Genomic DNA, 27,681 nt, shown 5'->3' on the forward strand with positions numbered 1-27,681 from the left:
TGGTTTAGTCCGCCTCACCTACACCCATGGTTTAGTCCGTCTCACCTACACCCATGGTTTAGTCCGTCTCACCTACACCCATGGTTTAGTCCGTCTCACCTACACCCATGGTTTAGTCCGTCTCACCTACACCCATGGTTTAGTCCGTCTCACCCTCTAAATCCATACTTCTTTTTACCCTGGTACACTACCTGTAGTGCATAGACCACGCCCCTTTCTTTCCTAGTGCCCTCCTCGTGCAGGTTTCATACCTACATAGAAAAATATTTTTTTTGTTTATTTTTTTTTCCTCAGAATCTTCACATCACTATGTAATCAACAAAACAGTGTTCTATGAAAATGAACCAAAAAATAACAACAAAATAATAACATTAAATCAACTGTAGTAAAAGAATTCAAATGATATGCATTGCATGGCTTTAGTTTCAAGACTGGAAGTTCAGACCAGAACAGGAGATTGTATGGGAACATCCAGTTGGTACCTTGCTATAGTTCTCTAGTATCTTCTCCCGCCACTTCCTGTCTAGTTATTACTTTCCTCTGTTTCATTCTCCATCTCCCACCCTCTTGCTCTCTCCGTCTCTCTCTCTTGCTTATGGAGTGTTCTGTGAGCCTGTCACAGGTACGGCTGGGTGTCAGGCTGGGAGCTGCAGGATAAGGTGGCAGACAATGAGCTGGGCTCACCTTGCTGGCCTTTTTGTTGAGGTTGCATAATATGGAAGAGAAAGAGAGAGAGAGAGACAGAGAGCGAGAGAGAGAGAGAGAGCGAGTGAGAGAGAGAGGGAGAGAGGCAGAAAGAGAGAGAGAATGAGAGAGAGGGAGAGAGAGAGAGTGAGAGAGAGAGAGGGAGAGAGAGGCAGAAAGAGAGAGAGAAAGGCAGAGAGAGAGAGAGAGAGAGAGAGAGAGAGAGAGAATGAGAGAGAGAGAGAGCGAGTGAGAGAGAGAGAGGGAGAGAGAGGCAGAAAGAGAGAGAGAATGAGAGAGAGGGAGAGAGAGAGTGAGAGAGAGAGAGGGAGAGAGAGGCAGAAAGAGAGAGAGAAAGGCAGAAAGAGAGAGAATGAGAGAGAGAGAGAGAGAGAGAGAGAGAGAGAGGCAGAAAGAGAGAGAGAGAGAGAGAGAGAGAGAGAGAGAGAGAGAGAGAGGCAGAAAGAGAGAGAGAGGGAGGAAGTGCGCGAGAGTCCAAACATGTGCTTATGTTGTCGGTCTCTGTCTGGGGTCACTACCTACCAACCAGTCCAACATGTCTGCAGTCACCACTGTGAGTCTACTTACAGCTGCACTGTCTTCTATTTGACATATTTCATTTACGTGTTACTACCAATATCAGCCAGCTTGGAAGTGCTGAACTACACTACACTACAAGATAGAATAAATAGATGTTTACTGGTCTGCCTTTGAGAGCTAGGAGAGTGTTAGCCCATCGCACACAGAGCGATGAACAGCAGGGACTCTGGGATCGCTTCTGCACTTGTCCCCGGCCCTGTGGGCAGAGGGAGCTCACTTGATTGAAGGTTGACGTTTCCCCTCAGGAAATGTTTTGATGAGTCCATTTTGAATCCGAATCACAGAACCACTTCTAACAGACTCTGAGAAGATGTTTCCGCAGACTAGCATTAGGTCAGCCGGGGCCTCTCTCACCCGAGATGGCGACCGACCGGCTGTGCTCACAACGACCGCTGCGCCCGGCGTCTCGACCCAAGTCATGCCGTGGCTGCCTGCCGTGTGGATCGCCATGGCTCCTTCCAGGAAGCTGTTGCCACTTCGTGACAAGACACATGGCATCTCGCCCGGCCGAGTTCTAAGGGGCACGACTTGATCGAAGTGGAGATGTCTCAGAGCAGCTGTCTGACTGACGGAACTTGGCTTTCTGTTGTTGTTCTGTTTGTTTATTTGTTTTCAGGTGCGCAGGGCCTGAACCAGAACGAGAGGGGGGAATGCGCACGCACTGCGGCACAGTCCATGTGGAAACAGTTAGCAGTAGTCTTTCTGTATGCATGTTTGTGTTTGTGTATAATAGTGTCTGTATATAGTTACATAACTCACCAGCAGTGCAGCTGGTCCCTACGTGACTGCTCCTGTCTCACAGTGTTTGTGTGAAAGGAAGCGAAGGGTAGAAGGTGATGCACAGGAGAACTGCATGAAGTACTATATACTATATCTCCCCTCCTCACCATTCGCCTATTCATCCGCCAATCACTCAGTCAGTCCCGCCCAATAAAGGAGGAGGGGCAGAGTAAGGAAGAGAAGGATGCAATTCCTGGCAGGTCTTCTTTTCCCTTCTTTGTTGTCCATTTTCCTCTCACTCTAGCTTGTTTTAGGATCGAGTAGTTGGTGGATGAGTTAGTTGTAGTCTTTGCTGTGGTTTACTGTTTGTTTTTTTCTCTTGATTTCTTCACAGTGTGCTTTAGGAGGTGCTGCTCTCGACTGGCTGTTGCGGGGGGGCTGTGTGTCAATAAGGAGAGAAGAGAATCGGCCCGTGTGAGGTGCGGATGGGCCCAGGGGCCGGCCTCAGGATGGCATGGCTAAGGGGCGGTCCCTGCAGGAGATGATGATGCGGGTGTGGGGCGGGAGCAGCGGCGCGCAGAGCCAGCGGACCGGAGGATGCAGCAGCTGCCATCGCTGCGGCAACGGCCAGAGGACTGGGCAGTAGGCCAGCACCCAGGGCTTTGGTGAGATCCTGAGAGAGAGAGCACAGACTGAGGCATACAGCAGAGTGGAGAGACCTGAAGCTGACAAGGGCTTAACAAGTTTTATCCATAAACGCGAGCACTGGAGACTCGTCACTAAACTTGTCCCAGAGCTGCACTCCGGGCAAATCCAGCTGATAGTCAAAGGGTTAAACAGACACTTAATGCCTGTTTTTAATTGTACACTAACAACAGACGCCTTACTATTACTCCAAGATATTAGCTTATTTAGATACAAGCTTAATTTATTCTAAGGCCCTGGATAATTAAGATAAATCTGTCTCAGTATGCTTATTTGGTGAGTTGGTAAGCTCTTCTCCAGGAGCAGAGGTACAGGCGAGAGCTCACCGCGAGGTCTGCACCCCTCTGCTTTTTGTGGCGGCTTAGAAGTGGGTTGGGCTTCCCTGCTACTCCATCCCGGTGCCTTCGACTTGATATGTGCTGTGGACACACACACACACACACACACACACACACACACACACACACACACACACACACACACACACACGCAGTCAGCAAAGTGATTGTTAAATGAATGATTGTTCAGACTGTGCTTCTCAGTCTAGTCATCCATCACTGTGTGTGTGGACTACAAAGGAGGTCCAGTGTGAGTCAGGGACTGCACTTCCTCACAGTTAACGATCAGAGAGCAAACGGATGGGTTTAACTACCCAGACTTCCCTGGGGCAAGGGTACCTTCCTCCTGCCACCAACTCACCTGTTTGAGCTGCAGTTCCGAGTTGACCCGCACGTTGCAGATCTCACAGTGGAAGGTGCGTTCCTGAGTGTTGGGGTCCGTGGGCCCGCCTCCCTGTTCCCCGCTGGGCTTGGGGCACAGGCGAGGGTACGCCTTAATAGGGCCCAGCCCACTACGGGCCTCCAGAATGGTTTTGTGTTTGGTGCCTGCAGGACACAGAGACACACAAGGCAGGTGCAATGATAGTATAAATTACATCAGTTCACCTAAGGAAAAAATACTAGAAGAATAACAGCTCCGGTTATTGGAGCCTCACTGAAGTCAGGCATGAATGAGACTATGACCATCTGTTCCATCTGTAAGGGTCTGTGTTGCCTTTATGCTGTATTCCTGACCTCAAGGAAATGACTGCTACTAATTTAGGTATGTGAACTTTTACATGTTTTTGCCTTAACTGAAGACATGTGTGACTTGTAATGGCCTCTCTCTGACACCAGGGGGCTCAGTTAGCAAGCTTCATACCACACACTGCAGTGTGCAGTGTTGTCTGCAGGTTTGTCTGCAGGTTTGTCTGCAGGCTTGAAACAGTCATGGATAGATAGATGGCATAAAAATCTCTTATAAGATTCTAAGATTATAAAATGTTAATATTTTATAAAATTCTGTTTACTTAAGTAAAATGATAAGTAAACAGAATTATATAAAATATTAAATATTAAAATATTGCTTGCGAATCATGTCCGTCTCAGAATCAGTTCTCAGAATTACAGTAAAAGTTCATAAATAATAAATGTTTTGATTAGAAACCTTAATAAATTAATTTATAAATCAAGTGTTTGCCCACCGTTGAGTTGTTTTATATGTTTGTATGTATAAACAGTAAGGACACTAGCTGAGAACACGGTATTGCATAGCTGTTTCAAAACTGCATTCCTGAACATTCTTGAGTATACACACCCAAACACACACTGTGTTTTGTCCAACACCAACTTCATCAATTATCATTGATGTGCTTAATAAAACATAGCACATGTTTCTCTTTAAATGTTTGCGTGTCATGTCTCTGGCCTGTGAAGATGAAAACATTGCTCAGCCCTTCACAAAGAGAACATGCAATATGCTTGAAAATATAAAAAGAAAGATGGATCCAGCCAACAATGTGGTCCAGCCAACATGGATTCCCCACAGCTAATTTCATGTTTTTCTTCCTAGCTTAAAAAGAAAATTCCAGCAATATCCGCACGGTCGTTCTACAAATTGAGAACAGCCATCCTCTCCTTCCTCCTTTCTGACCCTGAGTTTGCCTCGCGTCCCCAGATCCCAGAGCGATGTATTTGTGTGTGTGTGTATGTGCGTGTGTGTAGTTTGGGTTACAGTGAGGGTAAGTGTTGTGAGATGTGGAAAGATGCCAGCAGACCAGTGTGCGTGATGTGTGCATGTGCCAAAAATGCACTCTTGCAATGTTTGTTTCAAATTTGCTTCCAGTTTGGACAGACAGTAAGAGTCGCTCACATCATTGTCTAAATACAATCTACACATAAACAAACAGACAGACGAGCAGGGCCCGCAGGCTGAGACAGTAATTGGAAACGCCCTCGGGGAACCACCTTCTCCAGGCTACTTCCCGCATGACACGTGCTTTTGCGTTTGATGCGTGATAACTTTCAGAGATTGGTTTGGTGGACAGGCTATAGGATGGGAGCAGCTCTGATCTGCTCCAGCTGGTGTTGCGTTGCCAGCCCCGCTCCCCAATCAGTCAGCGCCGTCTGTCTGAATATCCCTCTGTTGGTGTACACAGCTGATGTGCAAACATCGAAGCGTGAACTTGATCTCGCACTTGTTTCCGAGTAACACAAAGCTGAGAGTATAAGCAAAGGCATCAAACATGGTCACTAAGTCTTGGTTCGAGCCATTAATATCATCAGAAAATGATAAAATTGGTTTAAGTGCCGGTGTATTTAACTGAACAAGCATGGAACGTTATTCACTCTAATCAACTTATCCAAACAGCCAGGCTCTTGGTGACATTAGAACAGTCTTAATTAAACTGGGCTGTCTTCTCATCATCCAGAAAGACTGAGTGTTCAATAGCAGGAATGAAGTCACATATCCCACTCTTCCACTGCGAGAGCATATGGAGACAGACCCTGGTACTCCCAGCAAAGGGAAAACTGAATACTGCACCAAAGGAAATACAGAGTGCGGATTACTAAAGGGAATATTATCTCAGAGAGTTAAGGGACGGGAAAAGATACTAGGCCATGCTGGAGGTGATCACAGGACAGCGCGACAAAGAAAAAGAAATAAAACAGGCTACAGGAATAAACCGAAGCAGCTCTGTAGTAAGACAGACGGGTTTTTGTGCCATCTCTGGGGCACAGTAATGCAGTCTAGTCATGTGTAAATCACAGATAAGTGAATGGGTGCTGTTGCACAGAGACACAGCACAAGTCTGATTTTAGACAGTGAACCAGCCGTTGCGCATTGGCAGTAATTGCTGGCCTGCCTCTGCAGCTCAACGGACTGGAATGCCTTCAGCTAAGCACAGCATATTTCTGCAGCTCAACATACATGCAATATCAAGCATTTTTTAGCAGGTCAATTCTTTAAATAATTATGCTTTTCGCAGGGCTGCTTCATGCTGGGATGCAGGCTCTGGGCACACATGTAGTAAAGTATTCGTGTAGTAGAAACTTCATCTTAATGGACACGCCCATCTTCCTCATCTTCCCATACTGAGGCCCAACCTCAGTAGAACAATCTTGGTAACCAAACACCTGTGTTGAATTTGGGGAATTGTTTTCTAGCGCAAAAAAGAGACTTTTTTTAAACATTTGAATTAATGCAGACGGGCCGCTTAAAAGTACTCATGTGGCCTCTTGATTGGTGTGCCAATCTAAAGAGTGCGGGGGCCTGCGATTGGTTGTGTCCAGGGTGGGCGTGGTCAAGCTCACCTTTGTTGTGCGCCTCCAGCTGGGACAGAGAGTTCACAGCCACTTTGCACAGGGAGCAGTACAGCAGCTTCTTGGCCTTGTCCTCTTCAGTCTCGGGGTTTCCGTGAGCGGGGCCCATGACTGCCGCAGTGGCCCCAGGGCCAGCTTGCTCCGGGTTTGAGGAGCCACAGCCTGGGATGGAGGTGGCAGCGGGCAGGGCCAAGGTGGAGGCAGGGCTTGGCATGAGGGGACCAGGGGAGTCTGGGGTAGCAGGGGCTGACATGGGCCCCTGGGCTGCCAAAGACCTGTTCAGCTGCGTTTCATCTGTGAAGCGAAACAAATGATACAGTTTATGCCCAAAGGTGCATTCACAGACTTTACTGGGGCTTTGTTTCATGCATTTGGGACAATTTATGAATGTGGATAAGTGTTTCAGGTCAGCACCATAGAAATGCTTTTTCAAATTTTCCTTAAAACTTAATACACATTTGAAAAAATGATGGCACGTAAAGTTCAATGCTTAGGAGGGAGTTTTAAATTTGCTTGAATTTCAAGGTGTTGTTTTTATGGGGAACCTCTGCTGTGTTTTGATAGACAGGGGAAAAATTTATGAAATGACGTGGTTTCACCCCATTAATCCATCAGTGTGTTTGTTTTACCCTGTTATTTTTAGGTAAGAAAATGAGAGCGTGTGAGTGAAAATGCAGTAAATGCTCTCTCTCTTTCGCTCTCTCTCTCACACACACACACACACACACACACACACACACACACACGGGGGAGGGGCGGAAGAGAAAGAATAAGAGAGAATACAAGGATAGAGTGCATATGCCTATTTTGGCAAAAGCAATTACCCCTGTGAGTAACGCTTTTGGCATTCGGTAAGGTTTGGGTGGAGTGCAGCACAGACCCCCTAAATTTGGGTGGAGGGGCATTTCATAGTTCCCCCCGTCACCTCCAGTAAAACTGAATGATACCTCCGTCCACCACAGAGGACAAAAGGCACAGATGGAACAAACTCAGCCACAGACTGTCGTCTTGGAGGGGACACAGTGGACTCGTTCTGGAATATAAACATGAACTTAAACTGCTCCATTTCCTGTTAAGCATTAGGTGTGGTTTTATTGTTTATTCCTACAAGCTTTCATGGCGTCCTGGACGTTAAACCTCCGAGCCTGTGTACAACTGCCCCAAACGTAACACAAGGAGCAGATTTTATGTAGGCTGCGCATATTCCTCCTCCGCTTTGCCCTTTCACACCCACACCCACACCCACACCCACACCTACACCCACACCCACACCCACACCTACACCCTCCAGGCTAGCCTTTTCTGTCTGTTTGCAGAGCAGATGTAAGCCAGGGGGTCTTCCAGGCTAGTCTGATGGATCAAAGAGCAGCGTAGTGGTACGGGAGCGGATGTCCGAGCCAATGACCCCGTGACCCATCGCTCACACAGAGCTCCACACACACGGCACCGTGCGCCATCGGCACTCTGAAGAAGAGAAGGCGGGTTAAAGATTAACTCCATACTGCCCAAGGAGTCTTCTAAAGAGCCTTTGAAAGGGACTTCAGCTTTGAAAAAAAAAGTAAAATTATGTTTCCACATGTTTACAGCTGTACACTGTTCATACTTGTACAAACCTTGTGTACATATATGCACATGTACAGTCACACACACACAACATTAGCTTGCTGTTGTGAGGATCATCGGTATGAGTGAAAGGTAAGGTTCTGCCGAGACTACAGTGTGTTCCTGATTCAGGTCAAATTCCATAGTCGGGGGTGGCGAGTCCAGCCAATCCGCTGATATTAACCCCCATCGTCTCCTCCCTGAGGCTCGCTCCTCCACTCCCCGAGGCTCGCTCCTCCACTAGGTGCCCTTCTGCCTTTTGGGCAGAAGCTGACAGCGCACAGGCTGACAAGTCACTTTTCCACATAGCGCATATTTCACATTGTAAAGAGACAAGCCTTGCATAAGCCATCAAAACGAGAAGTGCTGTCTAAACACCAGCAAGCTCTACCATAAATATTTTAAGAGCAGGTTCAGAGGGGAAAACAGCACTAAATATTTTTGTTTCTAATAGCGAAATGCCCTAACCAGGCACCGAGCTCCAAATGTGGGGACGGCAGCTGATTCTAGCAGAATTACAGTGGCTTAATCACACTACGCACGAGGCTGTTAAATAGGAAAATATTCTCCATGTTTCTCAACAGTAAACTCACCACTTGCTACAGAGCTGCTCAGGTTTCACAGCATCAGACAGAACCTCAGCAGCATGGCCTATGGTGTGTGTGTATGTGTGTGTGTGCGCGTGCCCGCGGGTTTGTGTGCACGGGTGTATATGAGACAGGTGAAGCAGAGGGCTGGCTGACCCCTGCAGGTGGATCAAGTGTTATGGGGGTCAGGTGGGAGGGAGAGCCACTTTTCCCCGCCCCAAGTTAATAATTAATGAGCTCTGAAACACGAGGCCCACACCAGCATTGCGGCTGATGAATAATGCAGTGATGGGCATTTACTCGTAATCACTCTCTCGCTCCTTATCTCTGTGTCTGCGCTCCGAATACTGAGCCACACAGGCCTGGTTCTCACCTGTCCATCTTTATAGACTCAAGCGGTGAGAGCCTAAGGTAGCTTCGGGGGTGGATAGCGATGGAGCCAGCTGAAGAGGTTTCGAGAGGCATAGCGAGGTGGTGCTAGGGGACAGGATATACAGATGCGCCCTACAACACTAACTCAAATTCAGCATGCAGCCTGTGCACATTAAGAAGCTCCTGCTGGCCAAAGGGGCCGGCGGTGGGGTGTTTTTAAGATGAACCGCATGCTGGGTTTAGGAGAACCATTCATTACGGATGGAGAGAACGAGGAGGAGTGAACCAATGCGAGTAAACAGATCCAAGACAAACCTCCAGCACCCCAAGCTCTGACCCCCCCCCCCCCACCCTTTTAATTCAGGGTTTTCATCCAGGAAAACTGCCTCTGGTGTGGCTCTTGGTGTGTGCTAATTTACTGGGTCTCCAGGCAACAGTGGAAACCCTACACCCGCGCTGGTTAAAAGGTGACTCTGCTGTTCAGGGTATTGTCCTTCCACCTTCTGAAATAGGCTCCAGCCATGTGTGGAAGACAATCTTCAATAAATAATAACAGTTCCAGCACTGCACACCGGGGGTTCTCATGAAGTGTGGGAATTCTCCTTGTTCTCTCCAACATGAACACTCACCACTGCCCCCCCCCCCCCACACACACACAGATACACTTGCAAAAACGTACACAATGCATAAAAGGACTACACCCACATCTGAACCTTGGAATCTTATAAATACACACACATTCCCGGCATCCACACACATATACCAGTGAAAACCCCAATGAACTTTGAAGCACAACAAAAAAACTCTAAAATGTTGCAACAGAACACACCCAGCCAAGCTCCCCTCACTACACAACTGCACACAAACACATGCGTATAGAGTGCACATACACAGACACACACACCTCGTCTTCTACCCCTGGAGAGAGGGCCTCCAGCAGTCAGATGGGACTGCAGCTGTTGGCCCATGGAAGCTCTGCTGTGATACTGATATTACAGGAAGGCACCAAAACAAAGAGACTGCTGGAAGATATGAACTAGCAGCCAACGTACTAGAACTCTAGAACTGTGTGCGCGCGCGCACGCACGCGTGTGTGTGTGTGTGCGCACGCATTTGTGCAAGCATGTGAGCACACGTGTACATGTGCGCATAGTACGTTTGTGTGTGTGTGTGCATGCTCGGAGGGAGGGGGTTCACAGGCTAGGGGTTTGGATGGAAAAAAGCATTCTTTCATTCTTTCACATGTATCTGCTTTCACATTTAGATGATGGCCATCTTGTTTTGGCCCCCCTCCCCGCAGGAATTCACCCTGGCTCACATGAACAGATGACTCTGTGTGCAGGCAAACCCCAGAGTGACAGATATGGTCATGCTGTCTGCTCTGTTCCACCCTGCGCCTCTGTGTGTCTGTTACAGCACAGACAAGCAGCACCACTTCACTGTCATTAAGAGGGTCACTGTACTTCCTTTCAATCTACACGCATTTGAATCTGAACTGCACTTTGTACTTGGGAGTTACAGTACAGACGCCCTGGTGTGGGGAAGTCCGGGCTTCCTGCAGCAGTCAGCCTTGCTCTTTGGAATTCTCTCCTAGTTCGCATCCACAAGGACATGCAAGGCGAGGCTGCAAAGGCCACTCACCTTCGGAAAATGCCATCATGCTTTGCTTGCCTCTTTCCTAACGGTTTGATCCAGGCCTGAGCCAGTGCTGATGAGTTCATGGAAAGCGGACTGAGAGTAACCAATGGGAGGACGAGGGACTGGGCGGAGCTGGAGTAGCTCAGCGTGACCGACGGAGGCGCCCTACTTCTTCCCTCGCTCCGACTCTTCGTCCTCTCAACCTGTCGGCTCGAAGGCTTCGCCGCGATTAATCGCTTTTGATTAAACGAACGTCGGCTCCGATGCTTCCCATGCTGCTGTCCTACATTCCGCCTCTCCGTAACCTATGAACCGTGACCTCTGCTCTTTCTCTTTTTCATTTTCTCTCTCTCTCTCTTTCTATCACGTTCTCTGTCTTTTTCTGTCTCTCTACATTTGCTGCTCACTATCAGCCAGTCGCCCCATCACAGCTGGTGGTCTAATCCCTGTGCCACCACCTACAATGTCATAAGCACATCTGCTGGTCCTGCCCCACAGAGAAGCCAAGCAAACGCTGTGCTCGCATAGCAACCGTGTAACGTTCCAAGCAACGCGCCAGATCCATCTCTAAACGGGGACTGACATCGGAGCTCTTCGTACGAACCTCATCCGTGAATTTCAGAAAGCAACTATTTCGAACCGGTCTGACTTTTTGCATCAGTAGTTAAACAAATAACATCCTAAATGGTTTACATACGGGCATCTTTAGGAGCATAAAGGCATAAATGCTCTTAAGCATAAATTGCTGAACATAATCAAACCCAGTCATGAAGAGTGTACACTAGGATATCGGTGGGTGAAGGGAGAACCAGCTGATGAATGATCGGCTGCAGTATGGCTAAGGATACACACGGTTCTCGTCACAATACACAGCTACACATGCTGCGCCAACACAAGTGTGTGGCTTTGTTTGGGCTTGTTTCAGACCTGCTCTGCTGGAGTCAGTGTCTCCGCTGGGCAGCAGCGTCCCTGGGGGTGATAGTGATGCCATGGGCCCAGGGGGAGGCTTGTCACTCTCCAGTGGGCGACTCTTGGAGGTCTCGATGCCTTTGACCCTCCTGGCATGGCGGTTGCCCTTGTAGTGGGCCTCTGCCTGGCTCTGAAACAAGAACAAAAAATTAGCATGCAGCCTGCACATGCTCGTGAGCGATGCTCGAGAACCCGGCCTGCATGCGCTCTCAGCAGGCTCGTGAGCGATGCTCGAGAAGTCTGTGCCAGAAGGCCTTTTTTGTTTCTTTTCCAGCTCCTGCGAGTTCACATATTTGGCATTACTTGGTTAACTGGCTCAGTTGTATCTATAACCCACCACAAAACTGTATGTTTAGTGCTGAGATATCAAAAATGATGAGAGATAAACGCTCATTAGCAAAGTTCAGTACCCATCGAAAGAACACAGCTCCAAACACAGCCACTGTGATACAGTACACCAACTCACACAGCAGAACACAACAAACCCCATCTAAGTAAGTCTTACAAGTGCCATTCTACACCCGTGGTGGCCTCGAGACCAGCAGACAGCAGGTATCTTACACTGGCTCCCAATCCGTGCACCAGGAGCCGATACGAACACCCGTGGCCCTGCAGGCCGGGGCAGTCGGGGCCCGTCACCGGCTGTCATGGCTAAGGCTCTGAGAGGGATGGTCTGTGGATGAGGGGTAAACACAAACACATAGATGGCGCTCTGTCAGCCTGGGCTCACCTGTGGAAGCTTGCACCTCCACCGACCCGTCACGTTTCATTACAAATGTTACAACACCCTTACTGAATGTTCAGAGAGGATGTTCATCCTTATTGGATGTTCACAGGACTTTTGGTGAACCTATTTGTGCCCATTAACGGTAAAATCCATCAGGCCACGCCCTCTAGGTAAATCAAACCAACCAAATATGGTGTAATTGTTTGTTTTGGAAAACATATTTGTCTGAGAATGTCAGCGGCCCTCTACTTAGCTGTCTCAGGGGACTGGGTGAAGAAGAGGCTGGAGTCAACAACAAAAGAGACCCAGATACACACAAAATAGCAAACCATTTTGATCCTTAATCTCCAGAACAATCCCAGCTCTGTGGGGTGTGGAATGGTACGTTTTACTCATCCGTCATGATGACTGCACTTTCGGTGGTGACACAGGGTGGATGTTTCCAGGAATGCACATGAAACAACAGGGGTCTACATCATGATTACGAAGGGCAGCGCTGTACACCATGGGGACATTTGTTTCACATGCATCACCCAAGCACAGCAAATTCACCCCCCCCCCCAATCCCAATCCCAACACCACCCAACCCCTAATCCTGCCTCAGCAGAACACTGCCTACCAGGGTGGGGCTGGTGGTGAGTGTGTGGCAGGATTATCTGCTGCTGGGACGTGGTGACAGCTGCCCTGTGTGCCAGGGGAAGCGCATAGGGAGGCAGGCTGCCCAGACTCGGGGAGCATGCCGCCAGGGCGTAAGGCGCCGGGCTTCTGCAGGATAACCGCAGCGCAGAAAAACACATGGCGAAACCAGAGGTCAAATGCCAAGGCCCGCAGCGCCACTGATGCAGACAGGTCCGAGGCTCAGGCTAGAGGAGTGACCCCGACGATATCATCACTGTAGCAATGCCAGACACACACTACACAGGGACAGGATGTAGCAGTGACAGACACACACCGCGCAGGGAAAGGCTTTAGCAGGGAGAGACAGGCTGGACAAGCCTTCCCCAAGCACCCTGGCAGGCTGTGGGCTGTAACCAGTGCTGGCAGGGCCTTACACAATTGCCAGACTGTAATCGAAGCCCCTCGGGGCACTGGAGGCATTGAAGGAGTCGCCTGTCTGAAGCTGTGAGATCACGGCACAGGAGGACTACGAACAGCACGCCTAGGTCCTGGAGTTGTGTAGGTGCCACAGGCTGACACGAGGGTCATAAGGTCAAAGGAGGGTGGGGAAGAAAAGTATATATCTGAGTAATTAAAAATGCACTGAAACAGACTAAACGGAATGGGGAGGAAAAATCTGAACACATTCCCTTTTCCAGGAACAAATGGAAAAAATGTCATATCACATTTGGTGAAAAGAGCCCAGAATAATAAACATTTGATAGTTTCAGCTTGAGGACTGCATAAAATCTTTAGTTTTTTTTACAAGAAAGACTCTAAGAGACACAATCTGATTTATTGGAGGTTGAATGCAGCTACGAGGCACAATATGGCCAGAGCTTATGAAACAGACAGATGACTCTTCTTCCTCACAGCTTGCCATATGGACAACAATTACTGTTTCTCACTGAACCACAACAACATATACAGTGGCTAAAAACAGCCAATGCAGCGGCCCGGCTGGGGGCAGGGTAACAGAGGGAGCTCCGCCCACAGTCATTTTAGGTTTCTAAGTCAACCCTGCTGGGACGGGGTTTAGTGGGAGCAACAGGCCTCGTGAGAGACTAGCAGAGAGTCACAGAGGACGGTGACTGCACTTCGAAACAAGGCCAGAGGGGGGCGGGTTGGTGCCCCCAGTTCTCGCTTGTCCCGCAGTACGCCATTGTCGCGGTGACATCACTCCTGCGGCGCGGCAGGGTTAGAGGGTTGGGGGGGGGGGGGTCTGCGACCACTCGTCCATGAGGCGCCACAGATCGACCCCCTGCTCCCTCCACCCTCCTCTCCACCCACCTCTCCACCCTCCTCCCCGCCCCTGGCTTGATGAACACAGCGCATGATAAATGCTGGCAGCCAATCCGCAGCCTTCCCCATAGCAAATCCGCTCGCTTATCAGCAAGGGGGATTAGGAATATATGAATCCATAATGGAGCGTGAAATGATGGCTATATGGGGCGAGAGGACGGATTTCCAAGGGATCAACGCGCTGCTCTCTCCAGGCAGCGTTGCCGAGGGAAACAGCTGCAGCCGCTCTGCGCCTCCTGTTAATGACGAATTATTACATGCACTTCCTGATCGCGGCACCTGAAAAGGAGATGTGAATGCCTGGCAGAGCTGATGCCATCCGCGCCCAAGTCACCGTGGCTTCAGATGGTTTGACATTGCGCAAAAACTCTCCTTTGTGCTGATTGGCCATCTGTCTGTGTCTGTCTGCTATGTGTACCAATGAAACAGTGCTCTACTTGCTAAGCACACTAAAGACAGTAGCATCTCTGTGTGTGTGTGTGTGTGTGTGTGTGTGTGTCTAAAAGAGGGTATTGTAATTATATGGATCTCTTTTCCTGTTCAGAGAGCTGCTGGCGTCAGGGATGCACTAAGAGGTGCAGGGCTTAGTGTTTCATCCATTCATCACGTGTCAATATTTACAAGTATTTACAAGTGTGCTTGCTGTATGTGTGGAACTGGTTTGACTAGCAGGTCTCAAAATGAAGAGCTTCAGACATCACAGGTCCATACAGAATTCAACAACATGACCAGCCAAGCAAAACAGAGCATAAATAATTGTTACTCATCAAGGGAGAGCTATCTTTAGTGGCACAAGGTCCTGAACTAAATATCACCTATGTAAAAAGACACGCTTCGTATTTAAGCCACCGTAAGCTGTCTGTTCTCAGCGTGTCCTCCCTATAAATCATCTGCCTCTATGTTGGCTAACGTCTACTTCACAGGTCCCTACAGGCAGGCGAGACCTTGCTTCTCCGAGTCGGCTGCAGCTTGGACATCTGCTGAGTGGAAGCTCCATGTTACAGCCTTCCGCCGAGGATGCCACATTCCACCCATGATTACAGTGCTGCTCAGTAAAAATAGCGCATTTCTGTGGCAGGGGCGTGCCCAGGCGTGCGCCGCACGCTGTCAATCACAGCTGCCATCTGAAGCCGGCAGCAGAACATTCCAGGCTCCGTTTTCGCCCTAACAAGCAGAACCACCGTGGTGCTATACAGCACACGAGCTGTAGAAACGATAACAGCCTTCACAGAACGGCTGTTTTAAAAGAGCTTCGCTGGTCCCTTTGCAAGAGGGGAAGTGTGTAATATCACACTCAGGAACTTTCTGAAAACAGGGAGGATTACCGTGGTTTTTTTTTTCTCTCGACAGGATCTTTTTGACACATTCATATGGCTGACTGTTATTGCCGTCCCTGTGCCAAAACATCCTTATCAACTTTATATGTTGATAGAGATTTTTAAAAAGCACTATGAAATCATGGAGGGAAAAAGAAAATCCCGTTTCCTGCTCAGCGCTTCCACGGCAACAGTGGAGGCCTCACGAGGGTGGGTTTGCTCAGTTCCCCTGGTGCACTGACAAGAAGGATCTAAATGAGGATTTAGCAGGACCAGCAAAACACTCTTCATACATGCGAAACACATGTCCGCTAATAACACCAGTGTGCGCACAAGCTGTTTTCAGACCCTAACAATAACAAACCCAGGAGCGGGCCGCACAAGCCCGTACGCATGGTTACGGAGCTGACGAAGCGGGGTGCCCACCTCGGAGTTGAACCGGATCTGGCAGACGTTACAGGAGATGACAGGCCGCTTGGTCTTGACCAGAGGGACACCAAAGGTGTGGTTGATTACTGCTTTCTGAACGGGATCCATCTGTGATGGAACAGGAGAGAGACAGAGAGAGAGACAGGAAAGAAAAAGGAGGAGTGAAACTAAAGTCTCTTCTACACACAGCAGCGTCCATGAAACAGACAGGCCCATTAGCCAGGTTGATGGAGTGGTGTGCACAGCTTGCTCGGTGGGTGGAGTGGGATCTGGGAGAAGAAAGGGGGTCAGGCCAGGTGAACAGCAGTCCTGAAATATCACTTAACCCCATAAACGTGGACAGGGGACCAACAACGAGCCAATTACCAAAGACGATTACCAAATGACGAATCCCGGTTAATACGCTGACAGCTTTCAGCAGACTCCGCACCGGGCCGCGGTGGTCCTCAGGGAATTAGTAATTAGGTTGCACGCTAAAGTCAATTTATCAGTCAACCTGACTAGAGCGTAGTGATTATTAGGTCTGAAATAAACTGCAGTGAAGAGAAATCACTCCAACTGAGATTCTAAGCAGATATCTCATAAAATAAATAAGGAATAAATGTTTCGGGAAGATTCGTTAATGGCTGGTCTGGACAGGAAGCTCATAAAATGCCTTCTCAGGACATAAGTTTGCTCCTGGCACTAGTCACCGCAGCGGGGCGGAAAGGCGCAGGCTAGCTGCGCTAACTGTTGTATGACACATTCCCCAGAGAAGGTGTATGCAGTGACATCATGCTAATTGTTTCAAGCAACGTGCCATTAAGTATCATTAGTGTGACTTTCCCAGCGTTGCAGTGTTTATACTACATATAGCATATGATGAATACAGTATATTGTATTACACTATATATGTCAAATATGGATCTGGACATTAAACATGTCATTTGTGCAAAATATTATCTTAAATTCAGCATATAAGATTCAATATATATTTGCTGTGAGGTTTTCTTTCACTTCTCGACACATTGCTTGTACTCAGCAACAGGCATTGAGAACTATTGCTTCACTTACACTAAGGGACTTTTTTAGCTTTTTCAAAATGAATTGTGTGCACTAGTGGTGTGTTTTACTGCAGCGTCTAAGAAGCCTCTAGGTTGTGACAGGGCCGCCTCGTCGGTTGGCTGAAGAGGCAGCGTCTGACAGGGACATTCCCCGAGTCAAACAAAAACAGTTTAAAATTCTGCACAGGCAGCGTATCTAAGCAACCACCTATTAGAAGTAAATATGCAGAGGAGAGACAGGGCTGGGGGAATGTGGCATGGCCGACAGAGACCATCTGTAGGCCCAGGGCCGGATGTCCTCTGATTACTCCCCGCTTATCTCGTTTGGCTGCGCACCCCGAACTCGTCCGTCCTCTGCAGGTCAAAGGGTAAGCGGCGAGCCGTGGGCCGACTCCCAGGGATTAAATGAAGGTGGCAGTTAGCTGGAAACACCTGGAGCTGAAGCACGTGGGAGTGGCGAGATCAACGTTAGCCTGCGTTGACTGACTCTGGTAGGGAGCGCAGGGTGGGTTCGGGGTGGGGCGGATGGGGCTTTGGAAAGTCTGCCCAGAGCACTTAAAGGAAACTGGCTGCATGATGGAGTTTCAATAGCATGCAGAGCTCAAGATAGCAAAACGGCGCTTCAAACCGAAATCATGGGTGGCGCCCATCTGTGGCTCGGGGAGCAAAGCAAAAATAACCCCCAGGACAGTGTTGTTGTTTCTGGGTTTTACTCCTAGACTTCTCAGTCTCGTGTTCACAGTACAGAGATGTCACACCATTTGTGGAAAATAAGGTGTTATGATGTCACTAACACAACAACCTACTCTTGGACCAAATAATGCTGATAACACACGGGTAATATCTGGGAGGAGAAAAAATTACACTCGTTACAACACTGAACGCTTTCAATAACAACGTTTATCACGACCACGGCAGAGGAGATGCCAATGCTTGCGCTGTTATCTCCAGTTCTTATCCAGTGTGCTGCGACACACTGAACAGCAGTGTCTTATATCTATACCCTGCACTTCAGAGAGAAGGGCAGGAAGTCGTACATCTGACCACCACTGGCTTCTGCTCTGCTGAAGTAAACATCACACCCAGATCTGGTATTCTCCAGCACAGCAGATACCTCCCAGCGACATTCATGACACAGACCATCACAAACGAAACCGAGGTCAGACAAAGGAATGCACGCGAAATAGCGGCGTCGTGCAACTGGCGTAAACACACAATCACATACAGACACACAAAAACACTCACTCTCCAAAGACACACATCGGAGAATCTACGTTTCACTCTGTTCACCCTGATACCAGCTTTCAACATTTCTTTGGGAATTATCACACCTGCTTTGTCAGAGAATGCTACATTTCAACAAGCCTGTTCTTTTCTGCAACAGTACCGACCGAACTGGTAACAGCACCAACAACACACACGACGGCAGAACAAACAGCTTCGAGGCAGATCCACTACTGTGAGCTGTGTGCAGCCTCTAACAGCCCCGTGGGGTTCTCTCTGTTGCCCTGCTTTAGCTCCCTGGAGCTGGGAGTCACTCACCTTCTGTTTTCAGCACCACAGCGAGCTTTCAGCTGCATCGGTTCGACTTTGGGAGCGTGCGTGTCTGTGTGCGAGTCTGTGTGTGTGTGTTTGTGTGTGTGTGCACATGTCAGTGTGCAGCAAGGGGTATGTGAGTGTGTGAAGCTTATCCAGAAGTGATCCTTGTGTCCCAGTGCACCACCTGATTCTCTCACACTCACTTGTTCACACACCCACACAAAATTGGAGCGCACTTCTTCTGAGACAGTCAAGATTTCCAGGCTCTAGATACACGGCTTTGTTTACAGGTCAGACACAGTCCTGCTCTTCCTGTTTCTGCCGAATTCTTCTGTTTTTATTTCATCACACTCTGAGCTGTAATGGTTATGTGAAACTTTCATGCTATGTCTCTCTCTCTCTCCCTCCCTCTCTTCATCCATCCTGTTGCTTCACTGTGAGCCAAGACCATACACCTGGCTTTGGTGCTCGCTCGCTCGCTCTCTCTCTCTCTCTCTCTCTCTCTCTCTCTCTCTCTCTCTCTCTCTCTCTCTTTCTCTCTCACAAAAAATGGACACACCCTTCCTCTCTCTCTCTTTTTTCCATCCTATATTTTTCCACTCCCTGCCATCTATTAATGCATTCTTTGATCAATGTCAATGTCAACGCTTATCTTCCCTGACCAACTTCCTTCCATCTCTCTCTCTCGCACACACACACCTACTCACCCAGTGCAGCGGAAACGTCGAGCACACACTCCTCAGCTCACTTCTCCCTGTCTTTCTTCTCTTTCACAATGTCCAAGTCTCTCCTCCACACACTGACTGTATCAGCAAGCAGCTTTGCACAGCCCGTACAATTCACCCCTCCCCCCCCCACCACAATGACTCAGACACACCAAGTACTTCCCGAACTCAGATGGACCTCTTGCAGCTGTTACCGTGCTTCAGTTCAAGCAATACTTCAAACCATAAAGTCCCACACTTCAAATCTCCACAGGTTAACAGTCCTCTCCAAACAGAAAAGGTATGTGGGGTCAGCAGAGGTAAACCCCCAAGCCTGCAGAAGTTTACGTGGACTTACACTAAGTTCTTGAACCACATTCTGGAAAACGGTGACTCTGCAGGACTTGGAAGGCTGCATGGCATGCCGGAGGAGCGGCAGGCTCGCTTCCTGCAGGATGCGCCAGACGATCGGCAACAAGTCAGCATGCAAGCTGCCTGCACCGGACGGCTCCCGGTGGAAATTCCTCGCCCTGCGGCATTAGCGAGTGCCAGACACTCAGGATTGTTCACGGCAGAGCCAGCTGCTGCATGTAAATTATACAGGCACGTCAGCGTCTATGAGCACATGAGCTCAGACAGGCAGGTAGATAAGGACTCTTTGTGAGAGGACAGGACAAAACGTTTGACTGGCTTGACTTCTTTAGCATCCAAGGGCAGACTCAATGAACTAGTTCGTTCAATGCTGGAGACCTTCTCATAAAATATGGTATTTAATCATTTACATTTACGGCATTTAGCAGATGCTCTTATCCAGCGCGACTTACAAAAGTGCTTTGTCAATTCAGTGAGCCAAATCTGTTCAGTTTTCATGTGCACACAACTCCAATCCACCGACAGATTCTAGACACTAAAAGTGAAGCTGAACTCTGTCACAACGCCTCCCACAAAGTTATCATGCCTCAGTTTTGTATGTCAGTGTAATTTCTGAGACCCATGTGAGAGTATCGCAGGACAGAACACCCTAGCACACAGCCTGTTTCAGCTCAGAAAACCTAACAGTTTTCTTTGCTCTCTTCAGCTGTTTACACAATCCTTCCCTGTTTGCAAGTCAAGTGTTGCAAAGAGTTTACCAGGAAACAGATCATTCTACGTAGACCACACGATGTCAACAAAGATCCTACCGATTCCGTGGCACTAGCAGAGTCAGCAGATTTATTCATCTGCAATCTGAGAAAGAGCTCATGCTTCCGCCTAAAATAACCAAAAGGGTTTGTCTTCGTACTTTAGTGTCTAACATAGGAACGAGCTTTGAATAATGCCAGTTCTTGGAGAGACACACAGTGCACACTGGTGTCTTATCTGCCCACCGACTGCAGCGAAGGCATAGCCAGCAGGTGCGTGGTGCCCTGTCCCGGCAGACGGCCCCTTCAGTACTACCTGGCTGAGGGATTTCCTGTGAATCTCCGTTCCAGTGGGCAATGGCAGGGGTACTGCAGCGCGCCTCCAGCTGGGTCCTAGAGAGGTAGATCACTGTGTCCTCCCAGCCTTGCCAACACTGCCCTCTGCTGGCCAGCAGGCACATTGACCCCCACCCCCACCCTGTGCCTGCCAGCTGCCCAGCTCCCTGTTCCCACTGCTCACTGGGCCCCTACTGCACAGATTTATGACCAGCTGTGATCTACAGATGCCTGAGCCTGCTTATGCTTTAACAAAAACCACGAATGCGAAAGAGCAACGTTATGGTCTTTTGGTTGGTATGCCAGACCCTTAACTCAAATAACACATCACTGCATTAAAGTATAGTTTGGCTATTTACTAAAAAGATGAATTAGGGGATTTGGAAGGAAAACATATGATTTCAATTCACGAGTGGTTTTAATTTCTTGAGCTGGCACAGGGAAGCGATCCTCCCTCTCTCTCTCTCCTGCTCTCTGCAATCAGGCACAGCCAAATGGCATGGCATATTTCACACTGGCAACAAGTGCTTGGAAACTTCCCTGCCGATCTCAGACTCACAAATGAAACCTGGCTCTCGTGCACAGCTGACGCCTAGGGCGCGGTTTGCTCACGTGACCACGCCGCCTCTAATGTTCCGCTGACCCGCGGTCTCCCGTGTTTGCATCTCGCGGTGCGAGCTGGGAAACACAGGGCACGATCTCTGAGAGCTGAGTGAGAAGAATGAGCAGCACCACAGCCGGAATGATTGGCCATAACTCACACAGTATTATTCCAGAGCTGGCAGAAATCAATGGGGCAGACCAGAGCACACAAACACCTCCGCTAGACATCACAAAAGGCCCAGGAGCAGGTGGACGTCCACGTATGGAGGACAGGAATCATCTCCAACTGGCATTGTTTCAGAAACCCTGCCTACTGTGGAACAGAGAACTCGGTCACTCACACAGACAGAGCAGTCCGAGATCAGCCTGTTAAACGACAGAATTGAGGATTTAGGCGGCATTTGTTTCTACCTGTAAGCTCACGTGTGTGAGGAAGCCAGCTACTGACCAAGCTGATGTTGTGGAAGAACCCAAAGGAGTGTGGTGGGGGTGTTACAGCTCACCGTGTTAAAATTGTGGAAGAGCCCAACGCTGTGAGGTGGGGCTGTCTCCATGGGAAACTGCAGGAAGGGCTTCATGTCCAGATGAGGTTGGATCACTGTAGGGGTCCGCAGAAAAGTGGGGACCGCCCCTGTTCGGTTGATACTTCCTGTAGACAGCAGAGGAGTTAGATGTCACATTACTACTGCGGAGAAAACGGCCATCAGTCATCTCTGGGCAGATGTGGACAGACAGGACCAGTGAAGAGACCGAAAGGTGCTCTGATGTTGGTGGCGTGAGCCTGCTACACAGGGAGGGAGGGTTATGTGCCGTGTTATGAAACTCTCTCGCGCTGAACCTCTGTCACCTTCCCCCGCCTGCATGTCTCTCTGCTCTCATCCCCCGGCACCCAGCGCAACCTTGTGGAGGAGCCTGGGAAAGGAGTCTCTCGACAGAATACAGCTTTAACAGTCACCGAAAGCCGCTTAATTTTCGCAGGCGGGTTTTTCCTCGCCTCTAGCTCGCTGCAGTCTTAAGTCTCCAGCCCCTTCCAACTCTCCCGCTTGTGCTGTCTATCTCGGTCTTAGGCCGCTTCTTAATCTTGGCGCCCTTTTTTTTTTGCCTTTCTCAGCTTCTTTTGAGATTGCTTGTCGACCGTCTCCGCTTTCCCGATTCAGCGGTGCAGCGCTCATGCTTCTCAACGAGAGCCCTCACTGGGTGGATGGTGGACGGCTCGGCTGCTGTCATTCTGGATAGCTGTCAGCATGCGTGTGGAGAGAGGAGAGGAGAGGAGAGGAGAGGAGAGGAGAGGAGAGGAGGAGGTGTGTGTGTAGGGGGTAGGGGGACTCATGTCCGCACAGGCCACTGGATCAGACCTTCAACACTTCATAACAGCAAGCCAACATACAAAGAAAGAGCAAGACAGAGAAATACATACAGGCATAGAGAGAGAGACATGTAGAGAGAGACCAGAGAGAAGGGGGAGACAGGGAGAGACTAGTGTTGTGTATACGCCTGCTGACAAAAAAGAAATGATGTGTCAGACATTCTGGTAGCTGACGCTAGTCATGACTCCCTCATGCACTTAGGTGACCTTTGTCCTAAACGCGGCTCACAGCAGAGGCAGTGGTGTGCTCTGGGCTCGGGGTGTGCGTTCCGGCACGCTGCCCTCTGAACTGCGCTCACCATCACACTGCGGTACTGGCACGGCACGCGCCCAGCTCACCCAGCAGCAGGAGGACGGCAGCTCCTTCTGCCCTTCATTACGGCAGCTGTGTCATGACAGCCTGGAAACGGTGACAACCGACACCCGTTGGAGAGGGAGAGAGAGAGAGAGAGAGAGAGAGAGAGAGAGAGAGAGAGAGAGAGGGTGGAAAATGGAGAGATAGAAAGAAAGAGGGAGCTGAAGCAGAGGACTTGTGGTGTGTGTGTGTGTGTGTGTGTGTGTGTGTGTGTGCAGTTGTCCTTGCAGTTTTTAGAGGCATGGTGTGTGTGGTGGCAGTGCGCCACAGCCAAAATATATAAATCAGGTCCTCACTGCTTCCTTGCCCTGGTGTGTAATTACCTCATTAAATTAAAGCAGCCTTTCGGGACCTAGCTCCCTCTCTCACACTAAATCACATCCACATAGTATACATACATATGTTGTAGGACACACACACACGAGAGAGAGAGAGAGAGAGAGAGAGAGAGAGAGAATGACATCATTAATTTTATATTCAGTTGGCTGTGGAGCTTCAGTTGGTGCCTTCATAAAGCAGTATTTGTAAAACCAAAGTTTAGTAATATCCATAAATATTCCCAATTTCTCTTGCTGTTTCTCTTTCTACGTGCTGTTTCCAAAGATACCACTGCTAACGTTCCCTGGAATCATGCAGTGCAATTTCAAGAGTGAATCTGAGTACGTCTGATATGTTAATATACCCAACTACTCATTGCTGTTACTTTTTACAAAGTAGCAACAATTTTTACTTTTTGATTGCTCAGATATTTACTGATATTTACTGGGCTTTTGTTTGTTTGTTGCTTTTATTTTGTTACGTTTACACATCTTTGTATTTGGTTATTAGAGGCTTTATGTAATTATTGTAGCTTGTATCCAGACGTTCTCACTTGTACCCACAAAACAAAAATTAAGTAAAAAAACAGTTGACCCGCCTGACCAATGTCATTTCACCGCCTGACCGATGTGATATCACCGACTGACCGTCAAATTCTAACTTTCAGAGGTCACGATGAGGGTAGTGAATCTGCTAACACGGGGAATCAGAAAATGCTCTGAAAATTTAGCCAAGAAGGATGACGTCTTGATGACGCCACACATCCACTCATCCTCGGGATTTTCTGCCATGTCTCGTTCCATTCCGAATGATTTAACTCGTCCTTGATGAAATGAAAGATGGAGTTCACACTGCTCCCTTATTGCGTGGCAAGCAGATGAGAGCTGACATCACGTCATGCGCAACTGTCTGCGGTAGTTCAGTATGTAGACAGTGCAGGCCCAATTCAGGAGTGATTTGTTGGGAGTGTTTGATGTTTCAGGAGGGCAAGATGCCCAGTCTGTCTTTGATGTGTTAAATTAACACATGCTGGGCTTTAACAGCAAAGAAAACTTGGGGCATAAGCGTGTGAAGGGCTTGTCATGCTTTGCTCTCTGAATGAATTTCAAGAATAAAGTTACAGAAATTTCCATAAATGCTGTTTTCCCAGGGAGCGAAATGCTTGCCTGAGTCCGGAGTATTTTTCGTAACTGTTATGCCCTTCACGCCTGTCCAGTCTGTATCGAACAGTGTTTCCCAGAATCCTCTTAGCGGTCCCAGATTCCAGAGTTCTAATGCACCTGTTCCTAGTTAGACTATAATCCAAGTCCCTATATAAGGCCTTCTGTCATAGCACAACTTTGCATAGTCTTGTTTTGGTTTTGTGCGTTGTCCAGCTGAGCCTTTCTGCGCACATTTACTTGGATCACTTACCCTATGCACGCCTTGCTGGTTAACATATCTTTGCCTTCCCTGATTCGGTTTTGGTTGCTTCTCTCTGCTATCGACGGACTATTGCCATCCACTCCGGATATCCCTGTCACTGTTGCAATAATGTCCCTGCTTTAAACTCACAAGCGACTAACACGCTGTCCTTGAGGAAAGCCTGACCACAGCACACGTCAGGTTTTCCTAATCTTTTGCTGATGGCCTTTCTTGTATCTGCAGGATGTTCCGAAATGCTCATATTCAGTGGACCTTTACATCAAGGGTAGTAAGCACCAACTGTGATAGGCTCCTGCAGACTACAGACTATAATACCACAGTACAGAAGACACTCAATGCTTCATCACGACACTGGAGGATACTGAGTTTGGTTTTATGTTGAATATATATGAACAAATCTTCTAAGAAACAGGTGCAGTCTGTAGCATTGTGCAGCAGAGGGCTATGGATGTCCTCTGTTGCCAACAGAATTGTGTGTTATCTTGTTTTTGTAAAGGAAAAGGGTCAGAGGAGGCTTTCAAAGCTGCGTATGCAAAAAGCAGCAAATCTTATATCAGATCCTGAAAACGAGCCAAGGCAACAGCGTCAGCAACCGTCACGGTTGCAGCAACTCCAGGAGCGTTACAGAAATCAGTACATGGGCGTCTTAGCGAGCAGATTTCTCAGTGCTTTTCCAGTTCGGAAAGAATGCACTGCCTTGAAATAATCAATCCAAGCAAATTAGATGAAATGAGTCAGGTTTTTCCTGAGGAGGCATTCCTAAATTTGCATAAAAGTTATGGCCATTTCTTTGATGCATGGAGAAATCTGAGCTCTAAGCCCTGTACACAGATCATTACCTTCCAGGCAACAGGGGGAAGCAGAGTGACATCTTGGTGGTTTTTAAAGACATAGAGTCAGATAAAGCGATGCACCAGCTATACATGCTGATGTCTGTACCTGCAACAACTGGAGCTACATCAGCAGCTGTGAAGAGGAGCGCGTCCATCTTAAAACAGGTGCAGTCCTACAGACGCAGCACAACAGGCTAAAACAGTTCCAGCATCGTTGTTATGCTGGTCATTGTGATTAAACTGGTCAGGGTAACAGACCACCAGTCACCACAACATATATACATACACACCTAACCAGTGGCACTGACCTCAGCTCTGCCCTTTTGTTTGTAAGTGTTAAGTTCAATCTAACAAATCATACCTACAGCCACCACACCGCCTATGTCTTAAAAATGCAGTGATCACGCTGTTACATTTCACACAACATCCTGGACCTCGGACTCTCCAGGGATTGTGATTGGCTCCTGAATGAGATGGAGGGAGTGGAGATGTGGAAAATAAAAGCGAGGGCTCCCCTCCAGTACCAGCGCCTCGCTGTGAATCCAGAGCCATCACCAGCAAAATGGATGTGTGGAAACTAAAGATTACGGCAAGTGAACTCATCCAGGATTGTTGTGTTCTGTTAATGACTGAGGCCAGGCTTCATTCACTCATACCAGACATGGCGACCAAGCTACATGCTGGACATCGTGCCACCATTACAGGAACAGGTTGGTAAGACCAGAGGGGAGTTAAGCATCTACATGCATAAAATTGGGTGTACTAATACAAAAACCGTTGAAAGTCCCTGTTCTCCTGATTTGGAGTATTTGACCAATAAATGCAAACATTTCCACCTTCCATATGAATTTACCATTGTTATTATGTTACGGTTACTGCCGTGTATATCCCAACTGATCACATGCATAATGCTATAGGCATTCAGACGAACCCCTGTCCTGAAGCAGTTCATATTATAGAGAAGTGGTAGCTCAGTGGTTAAGGTACTTGACTTGTAATCAGAAGGTTACCAGTTCAAGCCCCACCACTGCCAAGTTGCTACCGATGGGCCCCTGAGCAAGACCCTTAACCCTCAAGTTGTACTCAGTCATAATTGTAAGCTTTGGATAAAAGTGTCAGCTAAATACAGTAAATGTAGAAACATCAAGCAAAATGATTTAAGAGTAGTGCTCCATAAATTTGAGCACTTTTTTTTATCACATTAAATGTGATACCAGTGGGGAAAAATGCACTAGACAAAGTATGTTCATAGAACAACACTACTGCAGTCAGACCACCTATCCATGCACTTAACCCCAGCATACATCCCCTCAGGAAAATGTTCTACAGATCATAAAGACTCTCCACTCTCATAAAGACTCTCCACTGCATGACTGCTTTGAAAGGAAAAATTGAGATATCTTTGAACATCAGGACATGGATGTCCACATTCTGTTACATTGAGAACTGTGTCAACAATGTCACGTATCCCAACCAGAAGCAATGGATGACAAAGGAGGTCCAACACTACTAACGGACTATGACAGCATCCGGGGACGAAGCCCACTACGGTGCTGCCAGAGCCAAGTTGAGAAATGGCATCAGAGAAGCTAAAGCAAAATGCATTCAGTGCATCACCAAATCCAGCTATTAATGGTGACACCTCACTTATTTCATTGCCAAGTTTGATGTAAGCATCTGAGACGTTCACCAGCCTACAGCAAACACCAACCTGTCCAACCTGTCCCTGTCTAAATTCATCAATCCAGCTAATGGACTTGGGTCTTTCTCAACCTTCCTGTCATTTGTTCAAGGACCTTTTGACTGACCACTCTGAGACACTGACAGCAAGCCTCCACCTCTCCTCCACCCTCCCCACAAAGTTGTGGTCAGTCCCCTGCTTTACACAGTGAATACCCACAACCGCATGCCCTCTCGTTCTACAAATACTGTCGTCAATTCTGCAGATAACATGATTCAGTTTGATGAAGCCCAAAGACTAACAGGGTGATGTACAAAGAATAACCTCTAAAACCAAAGGATCTCTAAGACCTTTATAGATCTCAGGAGGAAAATAATCTGCTGTCGCCCCTTTATTGTGTAGAAAGGG

General features: G+C 48.2%; 1 protein-coding gene across 9 annotated transcripts in view; it reads right to left on the reverse strand.

Annotated features, from left to right (window-relative positions):
* Positions 1-1,097: 1,097 nt before the first annotated feature.
* Positions 1,098-27,681, reverse strand: part of znf385a (zinc finger protein 385A) — a 59,672-nt gene continuing 33,088 nt past the window's right edge. For 3 of the 9 annotated variants that reach the window (XM_035522621.1, XM_035522620.1, XM_035522622.1), the window contains 7 exons: positions 21,799-21,944; positions 15,947-16,057; positions 11,477-11,648; positions 6,342-6,644; positions 3,409-3,593; positions 3,036-3,128; positions 1,098-2,677 (listed from right to left, as the gene is read on the reverse strand). In XM_035522621.1, the coding sequence (XP_035378514.1) occupies positions 2,450-2,677; positions 3,036-3,128; positions 3,409-3,593; positions 6,342-6,644; positions 11,477-11,648; positions 15,947-16,057; positions 21,799-21,944 (1,238 nt within the window). In that variant the 3' untranslated portion in view covers positions 1,098-2,449. Of the gene's footprint in view, positions 2,678-3,035; positions 3,129-3,408; positions 3,594-6,341; positions 6,645-11,476; positions 11,649-15,946; positions 16,058-18,534; positions 18,904-19,238; positions 19,322-19,593; positions 19,626-20,672; positions 20,701-21,798; positions 21,945-27,681 lie in introns of those variants that run through there. The other 6 variants (XM_035522623.1, XM_035522624.1, XM_027028703.2 and 3 more) reach the window with 5 other exon arrangements.

This window comes from Electrophorus electricus, chromosome 24 (assembly GCF_013358815.1).
Source record: "Electrophorus electricus isolate fEleEle1 chromosome 24, fEleEle1.pri, whole genome shotgun sequence".
Lineage (NCBI taxonomy): Eukaryota > Metazoa > Chordata > Actinopteri > Gymnotiformes > Gymnotidae > Electrophorus > Electrophorus electricus.